This window comes from Calliphora vicina, chromosome 1 (assembly GCF_958450345.1).
Source record: "Calliphora vicina chromosome 1, idCalVici1.1, whole genome shotgun sequence".
Lineage (NCBI taxonomy): Eukaryota > Metazoa > Arthropoda > Insecta > Diptera > Calliphoridae > Calliphora > Calliphora vicina.
Window position 1 is genome coordinate 126,469,228 of NC_088780.1, and position 24,356 is coordinate 126,493,583.

Consider the following 24,356-nt stretch of genomic DNA (forward strand, 5'->3'; position numbering starts at 1 on the left):
GAGAAAATTACTTTTTTCCACTCATCTGTCCATTTTATATATTTGCTTGCGAATTTTAGACGATTTTCTTTATGGTGCTTTTTTAGCATTGGTTTACATTTCGGCTTTTTCCATTTTATGTTTTCATCGTTTCGTAAAATGTGTGCAACGTGTTTGGAAGTCACTGGAAGATTCAATTTATTCTTTATTTGTGTGGAATTCAGTTTGTTGCGGGTTGCTTCTTGTTTTATTAGATTAAGTTGTCTTTAGCTTTTGTTAGTTTTGTATTCCCCTTTGTAGGTTTGCGAACTCCATAATTTTGATCTTTCTTCAAGAAATTTCACACCACTCTTTCCGAACCATCGATTTTACGTCGTGAAAAAATTTAATTTGAATCTTTTCTTGATCGGACAAAAAACTTCCCTTGGGCATCTTTAAAAGTGATGAAATTTATTGATTCAAATAGAAAAAGTTGCAGTAAATTGAGATGTTACTATTAGAAACGTAACTTTGGTTGAAAAAAAAAAATAAAATTGATAATATTTTATTTTTGGTAACTTTTTTAAAAACAAATTTCACGTTTGCGTTTATACGAATCTTCCACTTAAAAAAGCACCAAGAACATTTGATCGCATAATTAAGGCAAACAGCAAGAATAAGAAAAAAAACTTGTTTTCTTTCAAAAAGTACCGTTAAGTTGTCTCTCATTAAAAAAGTTAAATTTTGCTTTTGATGAGCACAACAAAGATATAACAAAAATACAGAATAAAATTAAGTGCGTTTATAGGAATATGCACCAGTCTATGTATTTTATTTGTATTTGATTGACGAACAAGCCCAAAACTGGTCAGTTACAAACATTTTGTCCGTTGATTTATGTTTTTTGTTGCTAAATTAACAAATGAAATATTTCTAACGCATGATAAATTTGTTGATGAAAAAACCATTTTAATGCTGCTTTGATGTTGCTGTTACTATTTTTTGTGACCAACGTTTGTTGCAACTAGCGTAATAAAAGCAAAAACTAAAAAATCAGAAAAAAATACCCCAACTAATGAAAAACTAACAATGGCATGGTGATGATGTTCAAACTAAAAACGAAATACTAACAATTTGTAGTGAAATAAAAAACAAAAAACGACAAATGTGAGAGAAATTTTTTTTTAACCATATTGCAACAAAAAAATATATAATAAGAAACAAAAAAAAACATTTAACAATTTAGGTCGACCGTAATGTTAAACAAACACGCGGAAATGACACAAATTGCTCGAATAATGTGGCCACAAAATATCAACAACAACAGCAGCACAGGCAACATGACCAACAACGCAATGAAAACATACGGAAATTATTTGAAACGAAGAAGAAGAAAAATTTAACAGAAACACAAAATGTGACATCAAAGAATAATACGACATGTCCTAGAAGCATTTCATATACAAATTTAGAGAATTTAGCAACTAACTTTAGCAACAGCAGCAGCATCAGCAGCATGTACAATGATAATGCAACAACATTCAAGCTAAAAGGTTCATGGGCTTTAAGCCAAAGTAATGGGCAAATTGCCAAACAGCGACAAGATGTAGAAAATGAACAGCAGCAACAACAACAACAACTACAAACAAATTTTGTCTTTGATTATGGCAGCAATAGAAAACTTAATGGTAGACGTAATAGTTGTACATCTTCTACACCATCCACAAAAATAAAACGTTGGCATGTTAGCCATAAAGGAAATGATGTAACAAAAGATATGAAATTGGCTAAAAGCCTTTTGGGACCAAATCAATTGGCAACAAAAGCAACTGAAATAGAAAACGAACACGAACACAAAACAGCAGTAGCAATGGCAACATCAACGGCCGCCTTAACAAAGCAACACAATCAATTAGTTGCTGGCTCTACAAGCATCTTAAACACTTCTCATCGTCATCATCAGTATCAACAGCAGGAGTTTAATGCAAATGGTGATACTGACTGTGAGAATGATGATAATGATGATTATGATGATGACGTTGATGGTGCTACTGTTGCTGAGCATAATATTGGGGCAGACAACAATTGTATTGATGCCTTTACGCCAAGATTAAACAATAATTATAGAGCATCATGTCCAGCAGCTACAGCAATTACCACACCAAAAGCACGTAGACCTTCTCAGCAATGGTTCAAAAGAAAAAATTGGCTATCCCAGGATGATGACGATATGGTTGTTGCTGCCGCCGGTTATGGTAGTACAAACGATGGCTTACAAACATTTCTTCCCAATCAATTTCGAATGGAATTCTTGGGCAACAAACAAAACGATGCGCTTTCAAGTTATAGCCCTACCAACTGGGAGCCTACAACTAATAAAAATGTTAACGACCACTGTTGGCCAACACAAACGAACAGCAACCAACCGGAAAATTATATTATGTACAACAATAATAATAATAGTTGCCTAAGAACAGAAAGCGACAGCAGCAATATGTTGCAACTTAATGCAACTAATGAATTTTCCAACCACAATATCTACAATGAATATGAGGATGACTGTGAGGATGATTGTGAGGTTGCTTACAATGATCATTACAATTTGGCTTACAGTAACAACAACAATAACCATAATACAACAGAAAAATTTTGTAATGAATTTCAACATTCATATGACAAGGACATACATTCTACTAACATTTCTAAGGACATGCAATGGAACAATAACGACACCGATGAGCATCCGTATGAACATGATGCTGCTGCCGAGGACGATGTTTACAGAACTAAAATACCTTTAGGCCATGCAGTGATGTGCAAAGCAAATAAGGAAAAACTCAACATTGGCAACAACAAAAGTCCCACTAACCAACAATCATCAACATCATCCCCTGCATTAGCACAACTTATGAAAATACGCTTAAAATCTAAAACTCAAGAAATAACAAACCAACCGAATTTATCAGCAACAACAGAAGATACAAATGCAACCAACTATACAGGAAAAACATTTTATAATAATTCAAATAATCCAAGGCCAGAGAACCACAAACTAAAGACGACACCCCTTCCTCTACCACCGGCAACATCTATCGAATATATTGACAATGCCTCAGCAATAATAACATTGTCAGCAACATCACCATCACCATCATCATCTCTTGGCCAACCTGCAACAACAATGCCTTTTGTTAATGTCATTCAAGATTCAGATGATGCTAGTGATACTCGACAACGACAACGACAACAGCAGCAACAACAACCACATTTTATGCCACAACATCAACAATATTTGCCATCATCTAGTAAGGTTGCGGTTACGGCTATTAATGAACACAACAACAGCGACAACAACAGCAAGAGTCCTTTGTTAAATGACAGGTAAATGTTTAAGCAAAACTTTGTCATCCAATGGCTGGGGGGCAAGATAAGGAAGGTTAACAGAAGCTCTAACCTGGGGTTTATTTTATTTAATTCCTTTATACGTTGTTCGTGATGACACTTGAAGGATTTACGAACTATTTAGGAATTTTTGTTTTGAATTCATTATTTTCTTTTGAGAATGCAGCACAGAATGTCAAAAGTTTGAGTTGATTACATTAATTTCCTTGGTAGAAGGTTTCTAATTGTTATTTTGAAAATAAGGAGTGCACGCGATTAAAATGGTGCGTACGTTTTGATTTATAACTTTGTTATAAATTGATATCGTTTTAGTTTTTTACATTTGTCACTACTGTCAGAAAAGTCAGCATGTTCTACTGTACAAGGCTGAAAAGGATTAAAAATACTAGACAATCAAGGAATATATGTATCCGAATATGTATATTAGAGTTATTTTCAAAAATTTGATTTGCGGGTATCATAATTTTTCTTTTTTTGAAAATGTTAACTCCTTGTGGTGGTTCAACGCACCTATAGACGCGCATTTTGAGCACATTTTTTTGTAGAGAAAAAACGGTTGAATATATTGCAAATCTGATTTCACCAGTCCATTCTGCATCAAAAATTTACACAATTGATGTTTTTTGAATCCTTAAAAATATTTCCAAAAACCCACAACAGATGGCGCAAATCTACTAAAAAAATAAAAAAACAGAATTTTTATTTTTTTAAACATGCACGATGAAGAGGCATCTTATGCTTAGGAAAACGGCACCAATATTTCCTTTCTATCGCTAACCATTAAAATGTTATGAGGCTTCAAAGTTATTTATTTAACAAGAAAATAATAATTTTAAAAAAAAGTTTAGAAATTTTTTTGTTAGTTTACCTCAGGGCAAACTTAGAAAGGTGACTGCGATGAAACAGCTGATTATTTTTTTTTATTCAGTTTGAATTGTCAATTCACTTGTGGTTGTTGTGGCGAAAGATACACAGGCAACTTTGACAGTTCACCTACTTTTTAACAAAAACAAAGTACCTGTTGTTTTTGTATTATTGTAGTGATGCAGTCACCTTTCTAAGTGTGCCCTGGTTTACCTTAACAAAACATTTTTAAAGCCACATAACTTTTTAACGGGTTGTGATAGAAAGGAAATATTGATAACGTTTTGATAAGCTTAAAATAGCTTGTCGTCGAGCATATTTAAAAAATCTAAAATTCTTTTTTTGTGGGTTTTTGGAACTATTTTTAAGGATTCAAAAAACATCAATTGTATTAATTTTTGATGCAGAATCGACTGGTGAAATCAGAGTTGTAATAAATTCAGCCATTTTTGCTCTACAGAAAAATGTGCTCAAAATCCGCATCTTTAGGTGCGTTGAACCACCACAAGGACTGAAAATTTTCCAAATAAAAGGACGCCATTATTTTTATTTACACAAAAACCTTTAGAAAAATTATGATACCCGCAAATCAAATGAAGTGAAACGAACTCTAATGTACATACATATATTGGTTTTTGAGTTAGAAAATGTAAAGAGACTTTGGAGAGCATCTATAGAAATCCTTGCTGGCATAGAAAGTATATTTTAAAACCGTAAGCAGCCTGAACAATTACTGATATTTTTTTACAAAAACCTATATATCTCTTTGATTAGGTAATACAATTTTAATAAAATTTCAAGAGACTTATAGAGAAGGTTTAAATTGTCTTAGAAAATAATTATATTCTGGTTATGAAGGGAAATTTTTTTTAATTGCTCCGTACTCCAACTAAACAATATTGGGCATTTTTTAGAAAACATCTGAAAGTTACTTAAGTGTCAGTTAAAATTGTAAAAAACACTTCATTATAAAATTGACTGAAGATGAAATTCTTATTTTGCATAAAAAAAAATTATTAAAACAACAAATATAAAATTATAGAGCATCACTTATAAGTTTCAATTTTATTGCGATAAACGTAAGCACCATTTTCTTCGGGTCTTCCGATATGGACTTTCGATTTTTGACAGTTTGTTGAAACTATATCTGTTGAATTGGAAAGCGTTCATCAACACGTGCCACAATGGAAATTCTGCTAGATCAATCTGAGGGCATGGTCATTTCATATACTTTTTCTTATGACAAATATTTTGAAAATTTTTAGCGAAATATCTTCAAAATTGCAACCTGTACTTTATGCACTATCTTTACATGGACAGCCAGCAGTCGAGTCAGCCTGACGGACATTGTTTAATTGATTCTGAAAGTGATTCTGGGTCGATCGGTATATTTTAAAGTAAAGTTCAGAAATATTTTCGGGCGTTACAAACATCAGCACAAACGCATTATACCCTCCCCACGATGGTGGTGTAGGGTCTAAATATATAGGGTTATGTATTATTTATGGCATTTTATCATTTGTGAGTGCGGCGCTTAATTTCCTTATTCAATGCACTAGTTGTTTGTCATAGCTCTTTGATTTCAAATAACTGCAAAGTGCAAATCTAATGGTGTTAAATCACACGATCTTGGGAAAAATGTCTGATCGGCGAAACGAAACAATAAAACCCTGGAAATGTCTCATGCAGTCAACATCAACATCATCCAACTTAAGCTGAAAGAACTCTGTTAATAAGTATGGTCCAATAATGTCTCCAAACAGTTTCATATCGTGGATGAATTTATGTTTAAACAGTCATATGTTGATTCCCTGAATCCCAAATGTTGTTAATTCAAATCACTTATTAGTTTCAATTTTATTACGATAAACTTAATCACAATTTATTTTCTGCGCTTTTCTACGCTCCACTTGTCTACACCAATGTCATCAATTTAAGCTGAAAGAACTTTGGAGCACCAATAATATTCGCAGCTTGACCAGCCCCAGATGCATGTTTCATACTGTAGATGAATTTGTTTTTTAACAATTTGACAATCACTTTTGGATTACCTGAATATGGAATGCGTCTATTTTGAAGACTAACAATAGTATCAAGATGAACATTTGTTTCATCGCTTAGGGCGATTTTGCTTGAAGATGTGGCCAAGACAATATCATTATTTAGTTTTATTAAAAGATTTGAAAGGTCCGACTAATTTAAATCCGGAAAAAAAATCCGTAACTCGTTTCAAAAGCGAATTATAGTATTATTGTATTATAGTCACAGAACTATAAATGGATCATTCTTTTTTGATTTTAATTCTTTACGAATTGGCTAAAGTTTTTATTGGTTCTTCTGAAATTAGAATCAATTGAAACGAATTAGGCAGAAATGAATTTCAATTAATTTCCAATTCAAATGAATTTATAAAACTGCGTTGCAATTAGTTTTCAATTCAAATGAATCTGTAAAATGAATTGCAATTCGTTTCCAATGCAAATGAATTTGTTAAAGTGAATTGCAATTTACTTCCAATTCGTTTGAACTGAATTGATTTTGAATTCATTCAAATAAATTAGAACAATGAATTGCAATTCAAATCAATGAAATCAAATATGAGTTGCAATCAAATTCAAGTGCAGATCTATTGGGAAGGAAAAAAAATTTAAGTTTATTTTTAGCAGATAAACAAAATTTTCTCATATTTATGAGATTTTTTCCGATAACTAATAATTAAATTCCTATTCTGCCGCTACCTGACAATTCCAGTATATTATGGGAATTTCAAATCTAAGAATTTTTTTGGCTTTGGACTATGCTAGATTATATACAAAACGAGAGTAATGCTGGCTGTCTTTTATATAAAAAATCACTTGAATAACAAAACGCCAGTGATTACTGTAGATTTAATCACAAAATCAAATTTCAATGAATTCAATACAAATGAGTTGGAAATGAATTGCTAATTCTTTTTTCTAATTAATTTGAATAAATTTAGAATCAATTCAATTCAAATGAATTGTAATTCACTTTGATATATTCATTTGAATTGGAAACGAAATGCAATTCATTTGAGTTGGAAATGAATTGCAATTCATTTGAATTGACTCAAATTTCATTTAATTAATTTTTTTGTGTGAAAAGAATAAATTCAAAATTTGTTAATACAGTGTGTGATTCGTGATTTACGAATTAATTCAAAAATGAATGAATCTTTTACAGCTCTGTATAGTCATTATATTCTCTTAATATATTTCTAAGGATATTAGACATTTTAATGTTAAACATCTTAATAATTCTTTTGAACAACTTGTTCAATTGTGTCATGTTTTATCTCTTATTTTTCCATTTATTAATAAGTTTATTTATTTTGTTTTATTTCCATTTTCTGTAGACATTTTTTTGTAATAAAAACTGACAGGTGTTAAATGTTGCTGTTGTATTTTAAAACTGATTTAAAACACTTACAATTAACATGTCAGAATGTATGTAGTTTTATTTTTAACAATTATTTTATAAATTTATTTTTTTTTCTAAATTTATATGTAGACAGTTTTATGTTTTTCAAATACGAATTGACACCCATCAATTTAATAAGACAGTTTATCGATAGCCATAGTAAATAAAAAAAAGTTAAACATAAAAAGATTTATTTAATTTAATCTAATTTTCTTTCTTTTATTGGATTATATATAGAACTGTATACTATATATAATCCAATAAATGCTGACAAAAGACTTTTTCGTAATGGAAATTTATTTAAATAAAGGATTTAAATGTGACATGTTGAGATTTTTTGTTTTATAAGTGAAAGGAATGGAGTTAAATTCTTTAAACGTTTCAAAAATATTCGTTTAATTTCATATTGTTAGCTTAGAGTGGAAATATGATAAGTCCAGTTTTTATGAAAATTACATTTATATTCAAATTTAAAATGGTATTAGAATAATAGAAATGTGTAAGTTCCACACATAATTTGTTATAAGAAACATTAAAAAATAATAGTTAAGCTATTTAGAAAAAAAAAATATTTGACACAAAATAACATCGAATATTTTCTGCATAGAACATAGATAATTATACATAGAGACGAGACACTCCACTTTATCAATCAAAAATACATCAAATTATATGTCTGATACAACAGCAAAATACATTGAATAGCATGTATTTTGTTTTTGCATGAGTTAGGTTTTTGACAACAGACTTAGGTTTTTGACAATTATGTCTCGTCTCTATGGCATAGAGCGTAAACTCTGCTGTCAAATATCTTAGTTTGTTCTCAGAAACTCAAGTGCTGAGAATGTATAAGTAAAAAATCCACATGAAAACAAAAGCAACTTAAAATTTGAATTTCTATAAAACAGTTTTAAATAAATATGTAAGTGTAAATTTTTAAGCATTTTTTCAATTTGGGTCTCCGCTCTATGTGTATTTCTCTATGGTTTTCAGTCTCTCCTGTAGTATATGTTTAAAGAGACTTGACGACTTTGTAGTCTAAGCTAGTGATATTTTGTATTTTAACGTTTGTACAAATCTGTTCATTATATCGCTTTGAAAAATTGAATTTACGAACACTTTTACTAGTTGGGAGGTTCATCTGTAAAGTTATGAATAAACTATAAATTTTCATTCTGATGCTTCAATAATCTCTAGTGCGCTAAATCTGGATGTGCTGAATGTTTATTTTTGCGTTTGTACGATCATTATGAATTCAAATGATCTAGTAAGAATTTGAATATTTTTAATTAAATCAAGAGACCCATACGACTGTCAGGCAGGCTTTCATGCGTGGTTTCTCTTAATATTAAATGGTTTTATTACGTTTTTTCTTCTGCCAAAAATTTAATAAATATTACTTGTGTAACAGTGTAAATTGGTCTTAACTAAAGAAACATTTCTTTTGAAATTTACACAGATAAAGCACTTAAATCTCTAATGTCCTTTCTGAAATAAATTTAGTTTTGTCAGGAACAATTTTCTTTTATTAAAATTGAATATGCTCTGGCAATATTATTACACATTAATCCTGATCAAATATCATTTCAAACTATTCAAAATCAATTGAACTTAAAAGATAAAAGATTAGGTTTTGTCGGGTTCTGGGAAACCACACGAGATTACCAATAAATGATCTTGTGAAACTATTCAATTACTACATGAGACATTTCCTCGTTTCGTTTTTCAGAATTGTTTCGCGTGATCTCAATTACTGCTTAAGTCTTTTGCGAGTTCTCGATAGTTTTGTTGATCAGAATTGGCTACCTTGATCTTGTGATTGGATTTATTTGTTTTGGGATAGTTGAAGCCAGCAGCCACAACCATTGCATAGTGAGGGAATTTAAAAAAAAAGTGGAAAAAAATCTGTAATTACTAAACGGATGGTAGGATGACTATATAATCTACATATATGTATGTATCTATATAATCTATATCTATAGTATAGATAGATGTGTAGTTCAGTTTAAGTTTTGAATTTGGACTTTAAAGACCAGCGGGGAGGGGAGTCTCAAAGCCCAGGAAAAACTGCTAAGATATACAAACTATATATCAAAGAGAAGGAAATTTGTTATACTTTTCAAATATTTATGACATTTTTAATAAACGAAAAAAATTCATAGAATATTTTTTTGCAAAAGTAAGAAAAACAAGTAAGAGTTATGTATTCGGCTGTATCGAATCTTGTATACCCTTCATCAATATGTGACAATAAATTATTTTTCTTATACAGCATTTATATGTTAAAAATGGCAAAATGTTCATTTTAACCCCACGTGCGCAGTTATTATAAATACTAGACTTCAAAAATAAATAACATTTCGCTATTTTTAAATTAGAAATTCCAAATATGGAAAAATTTGACCTTTGACCTTCCAATTTTAGTAAAACTTTCAGAATATATTTAGAATTATCTGGACTATAATATTCTGAATAGGTTTTACTTAAAATTCATAACAGTAAGGAAATAGAGCTCATTCGCCAAAAAATGGCCAAATAATTGGTTTTTCTCGAAAATTTCAAAATTTAAACCGCAGGTACGGATAAACTATAAGAGATATTTTCATAATTTTTCTATATTATTATTCCCTATTGTATTCTCAATAAATCTCAATAAAATGATCACAAAATTCAGAAATTTGTTTAACAAAATTTTTAAAAAATTGAAAATGGAGTTTTGAAACTGCCGTTAACAAAATTTTATTTTTTTGGTCATATCTGCGAATAGGTTAACGGTATCCTATGAAGACAAAAATGATTATACAAGTAAATATGGATATATTTTTAGTAAAAATTAGCATTTATTTTAATATTTATCATAATATATTAATTTTGTTCCTACTTTTCTTGTTCTAGTGTCCTGAGACACGTCAATTTCCTGTGGAATTTTTAATAACTTTAACATTTTTTGACCAATTTCTGTTTTTTATCTCTCATTAGAACGACAATTACGTATACATTTCTATTCTTTAAATTAAATTGCAAAAGTTATTATTAATGGCAACCTTTTTACAAAAACTGAAAAAAATTAATTTTTCCCCCTTGTAAATGGATCTCAAAACTACAGAGGACTTGCCGCACGTCTTAACCCCAACCGATTTACCTAGAAATTTTGCAGGATGTTTTTTTTTACCAATGTTCACCAAATTTGGGGGGTGAGACAGACTAAAATCCAACTTTCTTTTATTAAGGGCCACCCTAGTGTACACGGTTGTCAGATCTTACATCGTTGTCAGAAAATGGTTAACACAACGATGTGCACTTATGTTGAAACATATGCTTGTTAACCATTTATTGAACATTTTTCTGACAACGTTGTAAGATCTGACAACCGTGTACACATACCTTAATAATTGTTTGAAAACATTTAACATAAATGCTGTATCAGAAAAATATTTTATTGTCACATTGTGAGGGGGTAAGTGAATATTTATTAATCTGCAGTTTGAAAATAACTTTGCCAAAAAAACGCTTAATATTTTAAAAAAAATTTTAATATTTTATTGCAGCAGTTTTCGAAAACTTTTGTTTACATCCCTCATACTCATATTATATCTGTTTCTTTCTCAACAAATAAATCAACTGGATTCAATCACTGCACATGAATGCATTTTATTGAATTTTATTTGTTGTACCACAAATGAAGATGCATGAAGAAAGAAAGCAAAAATATGATTTTTATTTCATTTGTTGTGGCATTGTCATAACTCAATACTAACAATAACAACAACAACAACAAATTGTTATTAGCAAATGATGTAAAAGTTGCAACTAAATAAAAAAAATAATGCACAACACTGCAACAAATACATTTCTTTCATTTAGTTTTTTTTTCATTTTTCTTTTTTCGTTTTTAATGGACAACTTACATACACATTGATTGACTGTAACTGTAACAAACAGACAGACAGATTTTATGACTGATTGTGTCATACTAAAAGCAATAATTTTGAAGTAAAAAGTAAAAAGTAAAAAAAAAAATATTTTTATAAAATTGTGTAAGTGCTACCGACAACATCTTGTAGATCACTTGTAAATAAATTTTTATTGAAATTGTTATAAATAATTTTAGAGCATCTTGTGGTTGTTCAATTGTATAAATATCACAATTTTTTTTCTTGCAACATTTTTTTTATTTTTATGCTTATTATTGTATGACAATAACTATAATGCTGATAATGATGCTGTTGTTCGTCGTTATGAGTTTTATGTTCTGCTTCAGTGGCACTTAAGAATGTGTGGTACATTGTATTTGTTGTATGCTGCAGTAAATTTTTTGTTCAATCACCAGCATTTTTCATTTATTGATTTATACAAATAAAAAAGTAAAAGGAAAAATTCCAGAAATGAAAATGTTTTCGTGTATTGTAGATATAAATAAATAAATGTTAAATGTCTGGAGTACGGACATTTAACACGTTTTCCGGTTACAATATTTAACACGATGTTATCACTTTGTGAGTTCTGTGGTGACAAAACAAGAGAATGTGGTTATAGTGTGGATTACTAGGATTTTTTGGAAATGTGCTTATTTAACACTTGTAGCGGATGTCTTAGTAACTCACTGCACTTTTTAAATTTAGTGTAATTTTTTTTTGTGCAAGTGGCTACTCTGAAATTTGGCAGTTGTCACATATGGGCAATTCCATGTCATCGTACGTGACATTTGTACGCCTATAGAGTGGAATAGATTTTGCTAAAATAAGAGTATGTGAAAAATAAGTTGGTCATTATGTTCCCTTCAGATGATACTAGGGTATTCGTTCGATTAATGATCGTTCGATTAATCGAATAATTTCTTACGAATAATTATTCGAACAATTTAAAAATGGCCATTTTCGAATAACGAATAATTTGAACAAATTTATGTAGAATAATCGAATAAAACGAATAAATGTTCATATATATTTAAATTTATTAAATTGCTTAAAATTTTTCATAATTCTAAATTTAAATAAGTAATAATGACTTACAAAAATTGTATTGTTTCTGAAATTCGACAAATAACTAAAGACAAAGGGACTTTCGATCACTGTAGATGAGTGTTCCGATAGCTCCTTCTATAAATATATAAATATTGCTGCAAGACGTTACAATTCTAAAAACAAATCTTTCAAAATGTTTAACTTAGGATTTGAACCAATGAAAATAAAAGGTACGAAATATTAGAGTAATCGCAATTAATAATCAAAATATTAACTTTGATTAAAGTGGATTTGAAAGTGATGGAGAATGTGATTTTGAAACGGTCGTCGAAAGTGATATTGAGGATGACATTTATAATGATTACATTGAAATAGATGAAGGCCATGATCTTAAAATATATTTAAGTGATGTTATTAACCGCGCACGTAAGTGTTTCATAATATTTAATAAATCGACTGATAAACACAAATATTGCAAACTAACGTTTTGTTGCAAGAAAAGCATGGAGTTTGTCTTATACATGATTTTGAACATCGTGTAATAAACTTTTTGAGTATTTGTAAATGCGTCAATCATGCACTGCCTGACTTCAAATTAGCCACGTTTACTGACAATGATATCAAACTTTGGACAGATTCCCTTTATTGTGTAATTCCCCAAGACCACAACCTGAATTAATGAACGACATAACGAAGTTCTTAATACGTTTATATTGTATTTGAATTCAGGATCATCCAACTAGCTCAAACATTTTAAAGCATAGCTCCCGAAGGTAAACTAAAGATCTTGCTAGTCAATTATTTTGTAGATTGTACGGGAGTTAATCTGATCAGAATATTTCTGTTGAAATTTTAATGATGGACTTTGTTTTCGAATCTTTTTTAACATTATCAATACTTACATTGATAACTTTAACGTTTTTTTTTGTTTTTCTTTAACAATAAAATATTAAAAAACCGACATCAAAACTTCATTCTTTACTTTTTTAAAAAAATTAAATTATTCGAATAATTCGATTAATTTTAAACGTGTGATCGAATTATTCGAACAAGTTAAAATCTCTTATTCGAATTATTCGTTTTATATATATATTTGATAAAAATAAAAAGTTCTTTCGAAACATTGTTGTCCAAAATATCGAGCGAAATAATGGTATATCGTACGAAACATAAAACGGAAGTACATGTAGAAATATGAGAAAATTTGCGAATCGTTTTCTTTTAATTTCTTAAACTAAACCAAATATTTTTCCTTTACAATCCGTCATATTTAAATAGAAACAATATTAGGATGATTTTATAATAAATAAAATTTGATATCGTACGAGACATACCGTACGTGACAAATTTTTCTCTTATAATAAAACAATATATATTCTGTAAATATGTGTATACAAAAACTAAAAAAATTAGTAGAAATATTTATTCAGTTTCAATAAACAATTTGATAATAGCAAAACACCAATCAGAGTCAAATTCATTTCATACTACATGCTAATTAGGAGCTTAGTTTTCTCCGCCATCTTAGCCTAAAACACGCCAATTAAATTAGAAAATTAAATATAGTCAGTTTAAATTATTATTGTTGCCCTTAAAATGTTGTAATGACCTCTAAATACTTTCAAATACTTAGTAATACTTTAGTATTTGCTCCTTTGATGATTTGAATAATCTTGAAAAAAAGTTTCAAGGGTTTTTGTTTATTCAGTCGTGGTTGTCATTCTCTCGGAATTGCCCATATGTTTATGCCGATTATTATTAGAAATGCAACGCTTTACGAATGAACAACGCTTTATAAATGTGAAAAATTATTAAAAAAATTTGGAAAGTTATGCTGAGACCGCTCGAAAACTTCGAAGAATTTTCAGTCGGGAAAGTGTGTCAACCATTCTAAGAGTGGTAAACAAATTTGAAGAAACTGGGTCGATTATGGTCAGTTAGACCCCTGTGCTTTAAATGAGAGTGTCGCCGAAAACCTGAAAACATAAAAATGTTTAGCTAGTATTTTGAAACATTTGTACAATAATATGAGCACTTATTTCAGCTCGGAATCGATATATATGCAGACAGATAGGAAAACGTCATAGCTTACAAATGGCCAATACTTTTAATAAATTTCATTTGTACAATATAAATTTATTAAAAGTATTGGCCATTTGTTAGGCTATCTTTCTGGCAACATATCGATTCCGAGCCAAAATAACTGCACATCTTTTGAGGCCAAGAACGAATCAGTGGAATCTCTGTTCCAAAGTGAAGCGTATCCCAAGGACAGCGTTCTCCATCGATCGAAATAAATAGTGGTCGGACAGGGAACTTTCGGCACTATGATGCGGATGAGGAAAAACTTTTTAACCACTGCATTTTTTAAACTTTTTACTACTTCATTCTTAATACTTTTTAAGAGGTATTGCAATATGTGGCCCAACGTTGTTATTATGGAATATTACGGTTTCATGTCTGGCCGCATATTCTAGGCATTTTCGGCCAGTAATCGCTTCGAACGAATTAGTTGCGTTCGATACAGTTTCCCTTTTGATGATATGGTCAGATTTCAGCAGCTCATAATAGATAGGACCCATTTGCTTCCACCAAATACAGATAATTAACTTAGCGCCATGGATATTTGGCTTTGGTGTCAATTCGGCTGGCTACCAGGCTTCATATATGATCTCTTATACTTTGAGTTATAGTAGTGGATCCATATTTCATCGCTAGTAAAGATTTGGTGTAAAAATTTTAAAGTCTCTCGCCTTGAATTCCTATAGTATCCAATTTCCCTGCTTTTGGATGAATCCTGCTACTCGCAAACGTTTTGAAATTGCTGCTTGAGTAGCTCCCAATGAAACAATATTTATTGAGTAATGCCTCCAATTCTTGGTCTTGAAACTTTTTTGAACATCATGAACACAAATTAGGCTGTTGGCAAAATTTGTATTTGTAAAAATAACAGACAGTAGGAAAAAGGGAATAATTATGGTAATTTATTTCACTACTAAATGTAAAAAGTTCAAAGGGGTGTGTATTGTTGAGGGGAGAGGGGGTAACGATTTTAAAATTATATATAAAACCCAGAACCATATAGGGAACCACAAATAAATTAAATACAAAATACATTTCTTTATTTAAATTGCTTTAATCACATAAATAATCCCATATAAGTACTATTGTTTGCTTAACTACATGCCCTACCAAGTTTTCGGCAGAGGTAGAGAGACACATTTTTTGCCGACAGACATTTTTGTAAGTCTACTGAACCGTTTAGTATAGCACTGCATTATTTTTAGACGACACTGTCTCTTGAAACTTTAAACCATGACTGGGTTGTTTCGTTTAAACAATTAAATAATTATGGCGATAAAAAAAATAATAATGAAAAACTAATATTACAGACTAAGCTTGACAATAGAAAATAAAAATAACTATAAAACCTTACTCTAGATTTATCTACATTTAGACAGATTTTTCACCTTGACACCTTGTAATATTAAACCAGTAACAACATACTATTTGTAAAACTCAATTTTATAGCATTGAGTCTGTCTTTAGGTGTGAAGAAATAGAACAAGAACTTGTTGAAATCAAATAATATCAAGGTGATTTTGCACTTGAATGCCACAAACCAAGAAAAAGGGTGTTAAGAACATATTTTATATTACGCATACTTATTTTCTGTTATGGTTTTGTATTGTTACTGTTTAAAATCAAAAAAGTGTGGTAATTTAAAGAAAAGTCATAAAAAAATACAATGAAATGAACGTACATCATCTATGTAAATACTAAATGCGAAACATTTGAGCAAAATCTGATAATGTTTAGAGGTGTACATAAATTTTCAAAACATTTTTTTAATGAAATTTCAAAAAATTTAAAATTGTTTTCGATTGTAATAACTCTTAATTGAGGATAACCCTTTTATATCGAGGGTTCAAGCCTGTAAAATACGACTTATTAAAAATATTAAATATATATAATTTATTTGTTAAGAAAGATATATGTATTAAATTGGACCATAACTATTAAAATAAAAATTATCTATTTTTTTACTTGTACTTCTCTAAACAATGATAACCTAAATTCATGTCTTGAAAGCAATTTTGCACACCAATTTAGCTTGTGACCCGAATTTGTTCTGTTTCGCTCTTCTTAGTTTTCGTTTTAAACTCCTAATTTTTCTGTCTTTTTTTTTTAAAAATTTCATTTAATTTCCCAGTAAATACTTGCAACGAGAGAATAAAATCAAAATTTACAAAATTACCCTCTTAAATTCTCAAAAATAGTAAAAAGTAAATGAACGCTTTTCCAGTAACAATTGTTTTATACACACAATTTTCTTATTTTATTCCTTTTAAAATGTATAAATACTCACATTTTCTTTAATTTTGTTGAAAATTCTTTTGTTTTGGCATTTTTTCACCACAAAAATAAAATTTTAAATAAATAAACAATAACACAAAACATATAAAATATAAGCTGCTAACTATTACGAGTTCAAAATAGAACTTGTAATAGTTTGCAACGAGAGAACACTCTCTAAAATTTATACGCTCTTGATTTTTTCTCTACTTGCAAGTTTTTGAGTTAATGAACGCTTTTCCAGTAACAATTGTTACTAACTAGTAACAACTTTTAGTTATTGAACATAGCTACTATATCAAAATTTCGATCTGACAGAGTGATTGTAAATGAAACGTACTTTCTATTTTAGGTGTTATCTCAATTTTCGCATAAAGTGAAGTTAACTAGTTTTTCAATACGGCCACAGTCAGAAATAAAGTATATTTTAAGAGAAATAAAGTCGTCTTTACTTAAGAGTGGACTTTAGGTCTACCATAGACAAGATAAAATATACTTTTGACGTTAAAGTCGACTGTAAATATAAAACCAGCTGAAGCTGTTTTTAACTCATTTAACAACAGCATCAGCTGTTCTTTCTCAAGTAAAAAAGTTTGACAACAAGTCAAAATTGTTTATGTTACAAGATATTGGCAGAGATTTTGCAATTATTCAACAGTTATCGATAAAATTAAAACCAAAATATTCTAATTATGATATTAATCTGATTTTTTCCATTTTTCCACCACAATTGGGTTTTTTTCTTAAGATTTCGCTGTTACTTTTATTGTTTACCTTTTTTTTAATTTTCTATGTCAGCTGTTCAGCTTGTCTATATTTTTTGGTATATTGTATGAAAACATTTTCTACATTTGAGGTGGCATCCAGTTAAGGTCGGTTCAATTTAAAACACACTTTAATTTTGACTATAGTTGCAAAATAATTAAAAGCAGGTTTTTATTTTAAAGTTGTTTCTAAAAAGAACCGACTTTAGTGTTTGACTATGATTATGGGCCATTGTTTTCACAATTTAACCCTTAAATGAACGTAAAAAATAATGCATGCGAAAAAAACAAATCGTCCGTTAGTTTTTTGTTTGAATTGTTTTGTTATATTAGTTTCAAATTTGAATTTCTTTCAAAGGGAATTTCGCGAAATTAAATTTTTACATAAATTAAGTTAAACAAATGGAGAGTTGCTTATTTTGTTGTTTTTTGTTATAAAAATTATATGGAATGAAACAAAAACTGAATATGAAATCAATTGAAATTCATCACACCTAAATCGTTTTTGAGATTTATTTCAGTTTTGAAAACGATCGTTTTTCATCACATGTCTGAATATCTTTAACCGTTAAAATTTTACATTAATTCCAATTTTATATTTTTGTTCATGGAAAATCACTTTATTATAATTTTTTCAGTTTCTAAGGGAAATGACGACCGATAAATTAATAAAATTATTTCCTTTTACTAAACTCTTAATCGTCAAGTACTAAGATTTTCACCAATATCAATTACTTGTTCAAAAAAGCATATATTTATTTATCAGGAGCTCCACAAACCACAAACGTTTTTTTTTTAAATATTCCATACAAAATGTGTTTTGGAAAAAATGTTAAAAATATAGCCATTTTTACATGTTCCAACTTTGGATGCGTGTAACTTTTTATAGGGACGTATAATTTTGCTAATTAAGCGTAAATAGCTTTATTTTCAACTTTTGTTTATTTAGTGACCCCCACTGAAATTTTTCGGCAAAAATGTTCGTAGAATATTTGAATCCTTAAATGTCCTTTTTAAAAGATTGACATTTAAAGAGAGGAGACACAGAGTTACGATCTTCCGCAATAATGATTCCCATAAAATTCCACAATATAACTCTGACAATAAGAAATCTCTCAGACATTAACGTACAACATTTTTTTCTGTGTTAGTGAAATGCTCGCTTCGATCAAAAAATTAAAACTTTGAACCACTGTAAAAAAAATTTCAAACCAGCTGGACTATAAGTTTATTATACAAAAAATTATCTACTCAACATGCCCTTTCAGAATTATAGGGTCGCTATTCTGTTCCAATCAAAAAGTCTCAATTTGTTGGTCAGTGTTATTTTGAATGTCTCCAAACATATTGTTTTCAATCGCACATTTATCATTAAACATAATTAATTTATTTTTATAGTCCTTGTGCTATTAATACAATTCTCAGAAAATCCATAAAATTATATAATAGTGTGAATATGCGGCTACTCTTCCACATTTATTATATTATTTCAGTTGTCAGCTTCCAATAAGAATTCCCAGAAAATAATATAATATAATTATACAAAGTACAGTAATTAAATTTCGGTTTGCTGTGCTTTTGAAATTGTACACAAAATATTGTTAAAATACCAGGAAATACACTGCCTTTGTCAATATTAATGTTTAATGTCATATCTTTGACGTAAGCACTTTTTAAATTGTCATTTTTTTGAGCGATTTTTTCTCTACAGTAGTTATAGTATAGGGAGATGATACTGTAATTTAATGGAAAATTTAACGATATTCTTATTAAAATCACTCACATTGTTATTGCTGCTTCTTTGGTTATTCCATGTTATAGAAATTCATTATTTGGTATTTAGAAACTAAGCTTTTAAGTAATGTAAATGATTTTAACTAATACACACTCTCAAATACACACATGCACCCACACACACACAAAGGAGACTGGGAATGGTTTATTCTCATGGACATAGTCACACTCTATTAAGTCGTAGCTAATGGAAAAGTTGTTAAAATGTCCTTTTTTCACATACCTACATACATGTACGACGTACATGTATGTCTGTTTTAGTTTTATACATTTAGTTACTTATATAGCATACTTTTGGGCGTCTTTGGATTTGTGTGTGTGTGTGTGTGAATGTGTATGCTTTTATTAAATAGCTGTTGATGTTGTTTAGTATGTGTATATTTTTATACTTTACCCTTACACATACATTTACACACATTATAAAGGGTAGTTCCGAAAATTGTTTGGTTTAAATCACTTTTGTGTCAACACAAACTTGTTACTTTATTTTTCTTCCTTTTTAACAGATTTCTATTGTCGGTTTTTCTATATGTGTGTGTGTGTGTTTGAACTATTTTAATGTTGTGTTTTTGGCCAGTTAGTTTAGTTTATTGTTAGCTAAAGATTATGTACATATGTACTTATATCATCTTTATGTAAGGACACGAAATGGGATTCAAAAGTATTTCCAAATAAGTTTACACTTTTCATGTTAGGCTGATTGTTGCAATGCTATGATCACTTTAAAATAAAACAATTTGATAGAGCTTTCAAATTACATATGTTTTTTAGCATGATCTTATTGTATCTATAGATTTAAATACAAATTAATGACAAGATTTTAAATCTGGAGAAAATGTTGGCTGTGAACATTTTTTATGATACTTAAGCTCTATCTTCTTAAAGATAAATAAAATAATATGATAGGCGTTGAACATACTTATTATGGTTTTATTTAGAATATTTAATTACTAACTTTTAACATATACCCGACATACGTTAAAAAAATGAATTTGTGAGAATCGATTTGAATTGGGTAAATAGTTAAAAGAAAAAAAATGTATTGTTGAATGATAATTTTTATTTATATAAGTAGGTTTGAGTTATGTTTGATTTACATTTCATTTGAAAATATGTACAATGAATCTTGTGGTCATAGAATAAAATCTACATACATAGAAGCGTTACTGAGAGACAAAGAACCTAAGTCTGTTGACAAAAAACTAAAAATAATCACAGATCGAGCTACTTTTCTTGATTAAACGCTTATATGCCAAGTTATAAGCGAATTTAGATATTTTGAGTTTTTATATAAAAAATCGATTTTTGGTCAGAAATATGAGTGACTACAGATCGAGCTCCTTTTCTTGATTAAAGGCTTATATGCCAAGTTATTAGCGAATTTAGATACTTTGAGTTTTTCTATAAAAAAATCGATTTTTGGTCAGAAATATGAGTGATCACAGATCTAGCTCCTTTTGTAGATTAAACGCTTATTGGCCAAGTTATTAACGAATTTAGATATTTTGAGTTTTTATGATTTTACCATTTTTGGTCAGAAATATGAGTGATCGCAAAAATATGAGCTCCTTTTCTTGATTAAACGCTTATTGGCCACGTTTTTAGTAAATTTAGATATTTTGAGTTTTTATATAAAAAAATCGATTTTTGGCCAGAAATATGAGTGATCACAGATCGAGCTCCTTTTGTGAATTAAACGCTTATTGGCCAAGTTATTAGCAAATTTAGATATTTTGAGTTCTTATATAAAAAAATCAATTTTTGGCCAGAAATATGAGTGATCACAGATCGAGCTCCTTTTCTTGATTAAACGCTTATTGGTTAATTTATTAGCGAATTTAGTTTTTAATTTCTTATATAAAAAATCAGTTTTTGGTCAGAAATATGAGCACCTTTTCTTGATTAAACGCTTAATGGTCAAATTATTAGCGAATTTAGAATGTAGACCACACTGAAATACATACTTTTAATTCGATTTTTAAAGTTTAGGGAATATAAAAAATCTGTTTGCATCCTCTAAATTTATATTTTTGTATGACTACGAATGAGTAATTTTATTTGTTATGTAATTTTATTTCAATAAATATTTTCTCGTGATGTCGTGATATCGTTTTCGAATTTTAATTAATAACACTCTGGTACAAAATAATACTTTTTGTCAGAGCTTGAAAAGCGACCTAATGGTGAGGGCATACTAAAACCATTTTCAATGATTTTGAAAAAATTTGTTTAGGGTAGGTCGTAGTACTTTAGTACCTCTAACTCACACATTTTTATACCGATTTAAAAATTGTAAACAATTATGGATAGGCAAAGAATAAAGCTTTCATAAAATGTATGCATGTATTATACAATGTTTCGTTTTCTTCTTCTTACGAATTTTACTACGTACATTTAAAAACACATTAGCCAAATAGGTGAAGCCGTTTTCCGATTTTAGATAAATCGAAAAAAGTGGGCGTGGTCAATTTTTCATTCCGTAAAAACCTGAGTTGTACAATGACCAACATTTAAAAAAAAAAAAATTCTAAATCGGTCCGGCCGTTCTCAACTGATGCAATTACCAACGAACGACATTTGATTTTTATTTATATAGATATGTAAAAAGTAACACAATTTTTAAAATATTGATGTGTTTCTTTATTTATTTTACCTTTATTACCTTAATTAGAAACTCGTGTTTTTTTAAGTCGAGATTTTTTGTCTAAATATGATATATGGCGGACCACTTATCGAAATAAACGAAAATTTGAGCTAACAAAAAAAAAAACATGGGTTAGGGTCTTTCAACTGGCTTAGATATTACAGGATATCTTGTAGGGATATTCGTATATACGGGAATTTCCAGCGCAAAAATTTCCAGATAAGGCCCGCTTTCGAAAATCATTTAAACGAGCATAAATCTCTTAAAAATGTTGGTATCCACATAAAAATCAACAGAAATAAGTTTCATATAGCCGTAAATTACGCGACCTAATTTCGATCAGTCCATAATTGGTCATAGCTCCCATATAACGCCAACTTCCGAAAATAATTTAGGAAAAAATAAAAAAAATATTTTCTCAGTGTAGGCTATTATATGGTCATGCTTGACCGACCATACTTTCTTACTTGTTTTCTTTTTCTTAGTTCTTAACCAAAAAATATTTCAAATGGAAATTTAAATAACGTAACGTTATGTAACGTTACGTCAGTTACTAGGGCTAACAAATAAAAAACGAGGAAAGATTTTCAAATTTGGAAAATTTATATTTTTCCAAATTGTTCTACAATAGGTTTTATACAAAAAGTCTTGCCTAATTCGCAGAGTTATGCAATTTTGTAATGCAAGTCAAACCGTACTTCTGTTTATGGTAACGTTACGCAATCGCATATTATCAATGTTTGCAATACTTTTTAGAAATTTGACTTATTCATTAATGACAGTAAAGCTGCTATCAAATTCCTGATAGGTGTTTATACAACATACAGTTGTACTCACTTGGGTACGTGCATACAGGAAAAACGAAAGCAATTGTATTGCCCATAACTTGGTGGGAATAGGACGATTAGCATAGGAATTTTTTAAAAAAAATATATAATTCGCCATAATCTTTACAATGTCAGTTTTGTCATATATTAAGTAGATGTATGAAAATATGTGGACACTTTTCATGTTGCCCTCGTTTACATAGAACTGTATGGATAGAAGCATGAGCTTTTATACTTCCATGTTTGTATTGGTATTTGTGCTGCTATCAACAAAAACAAAGAAAGTTTTAATTGGCTTTCCGGAAGTTTGTGGTTTTATATTGTAATCTATAAAAAGATTTTGTTTTATTTGTATGCGTCTGTTTGCTTATATGTGTCTTTATTTAAGTTTTTTTTCCAAAAAGTTCTAATTTTATGATATTTAAAGTTGTGTAAACTTAAGAATAAGTAAATGATAAAGTTATAGGCTGTTATTGAAAAATTTAAACAAACTTAAATTCTTAAAAATTTATCAAATGTGTAGATTTTGAAATACATAGCAGAGCTGTAAATAAATTATTAATTCTTTAATTAATTCGCGAATTATTCATGTACTGAATTAGCAAATATTTAATTTAAAAATGAATTGCATGAAATTTGAGTCAATTCAAATGAATTTGTTAAAAATGAATTGCAATTCATTTCCAATTCAAATGAATTTGTAGAATGAATTGCAATTCGTTTCTAATTCAAAGAATGTGTCAATTGCAATTCAATTCAGTTGCAATTTATTTGAATTAATTCAAATGAATCAAAAAAAATAATTAGCAATTCATTTCCATTTTGTTTATAACCTGGTATAGTCCAAAGACAAACAATTCTTTAATTTGAAATTCCTATGACACTGGAATTGTTAGGTAGCGGCAGAATAGGAATTGAATTATTAGGTATCGGCGAAAATCCTATCAAAATGTTATAATTTTGTTTATTTGCTAAAATAAACGTAAATTTTTATTTTTTATTCCCCCTAGATCTGCTCTTGATTCAGTCTTCTAATTCATTTGAATGAATTCATAATCAATTAAATTCAAACGAATTGGAAATGTATTGCAATTCACTATAACAAATTCATTTGAATTTGAAACAAATTGCAATTCATTTGAATTGAAAACTAATTGCAACGCATTTTTACAAATTCATTTGAATTGATTTAAATTTCATTCAATTGTTTTTTGCTGTGAAAATAATTAATTCAAAATTTAGCTAATTTGTAACGAATTAAAATCAAAAAAGAATGATTCATTTACAGATCTGATACATACATATGAGTATTTAGAAGTTATTAATAAATAAAATTAGTTTT

General features: G+C 29.1%; 1 protein-coding gene across 1 annotated transcript in view; it reads left to right on the forward strand.

Annotated features, from left to right (window-relative positions):
• Nucleotides 1-1,188: 1,188 nt before the first annotated feature.
• Nucleotides 1,189-24,356, forward strand: part of LOC135952597 (uncharacterized) — a 234,651-nt gene continuing 211,483 nt past the window's right edge. The window contains exon 1 of the mRNA XM_065502613.1: nucleotides 1,189-3,339. Within this exon, the coding sequence (XP_065358685.1) occupies nucleotides 1,475-3,339 (1,865 nt within the window). The 5' untranslated portion in view covers nucleotides 1,189-1,474. The remainder of the gene's footprint in view (nucleotides 3,340-24,356) is intronic.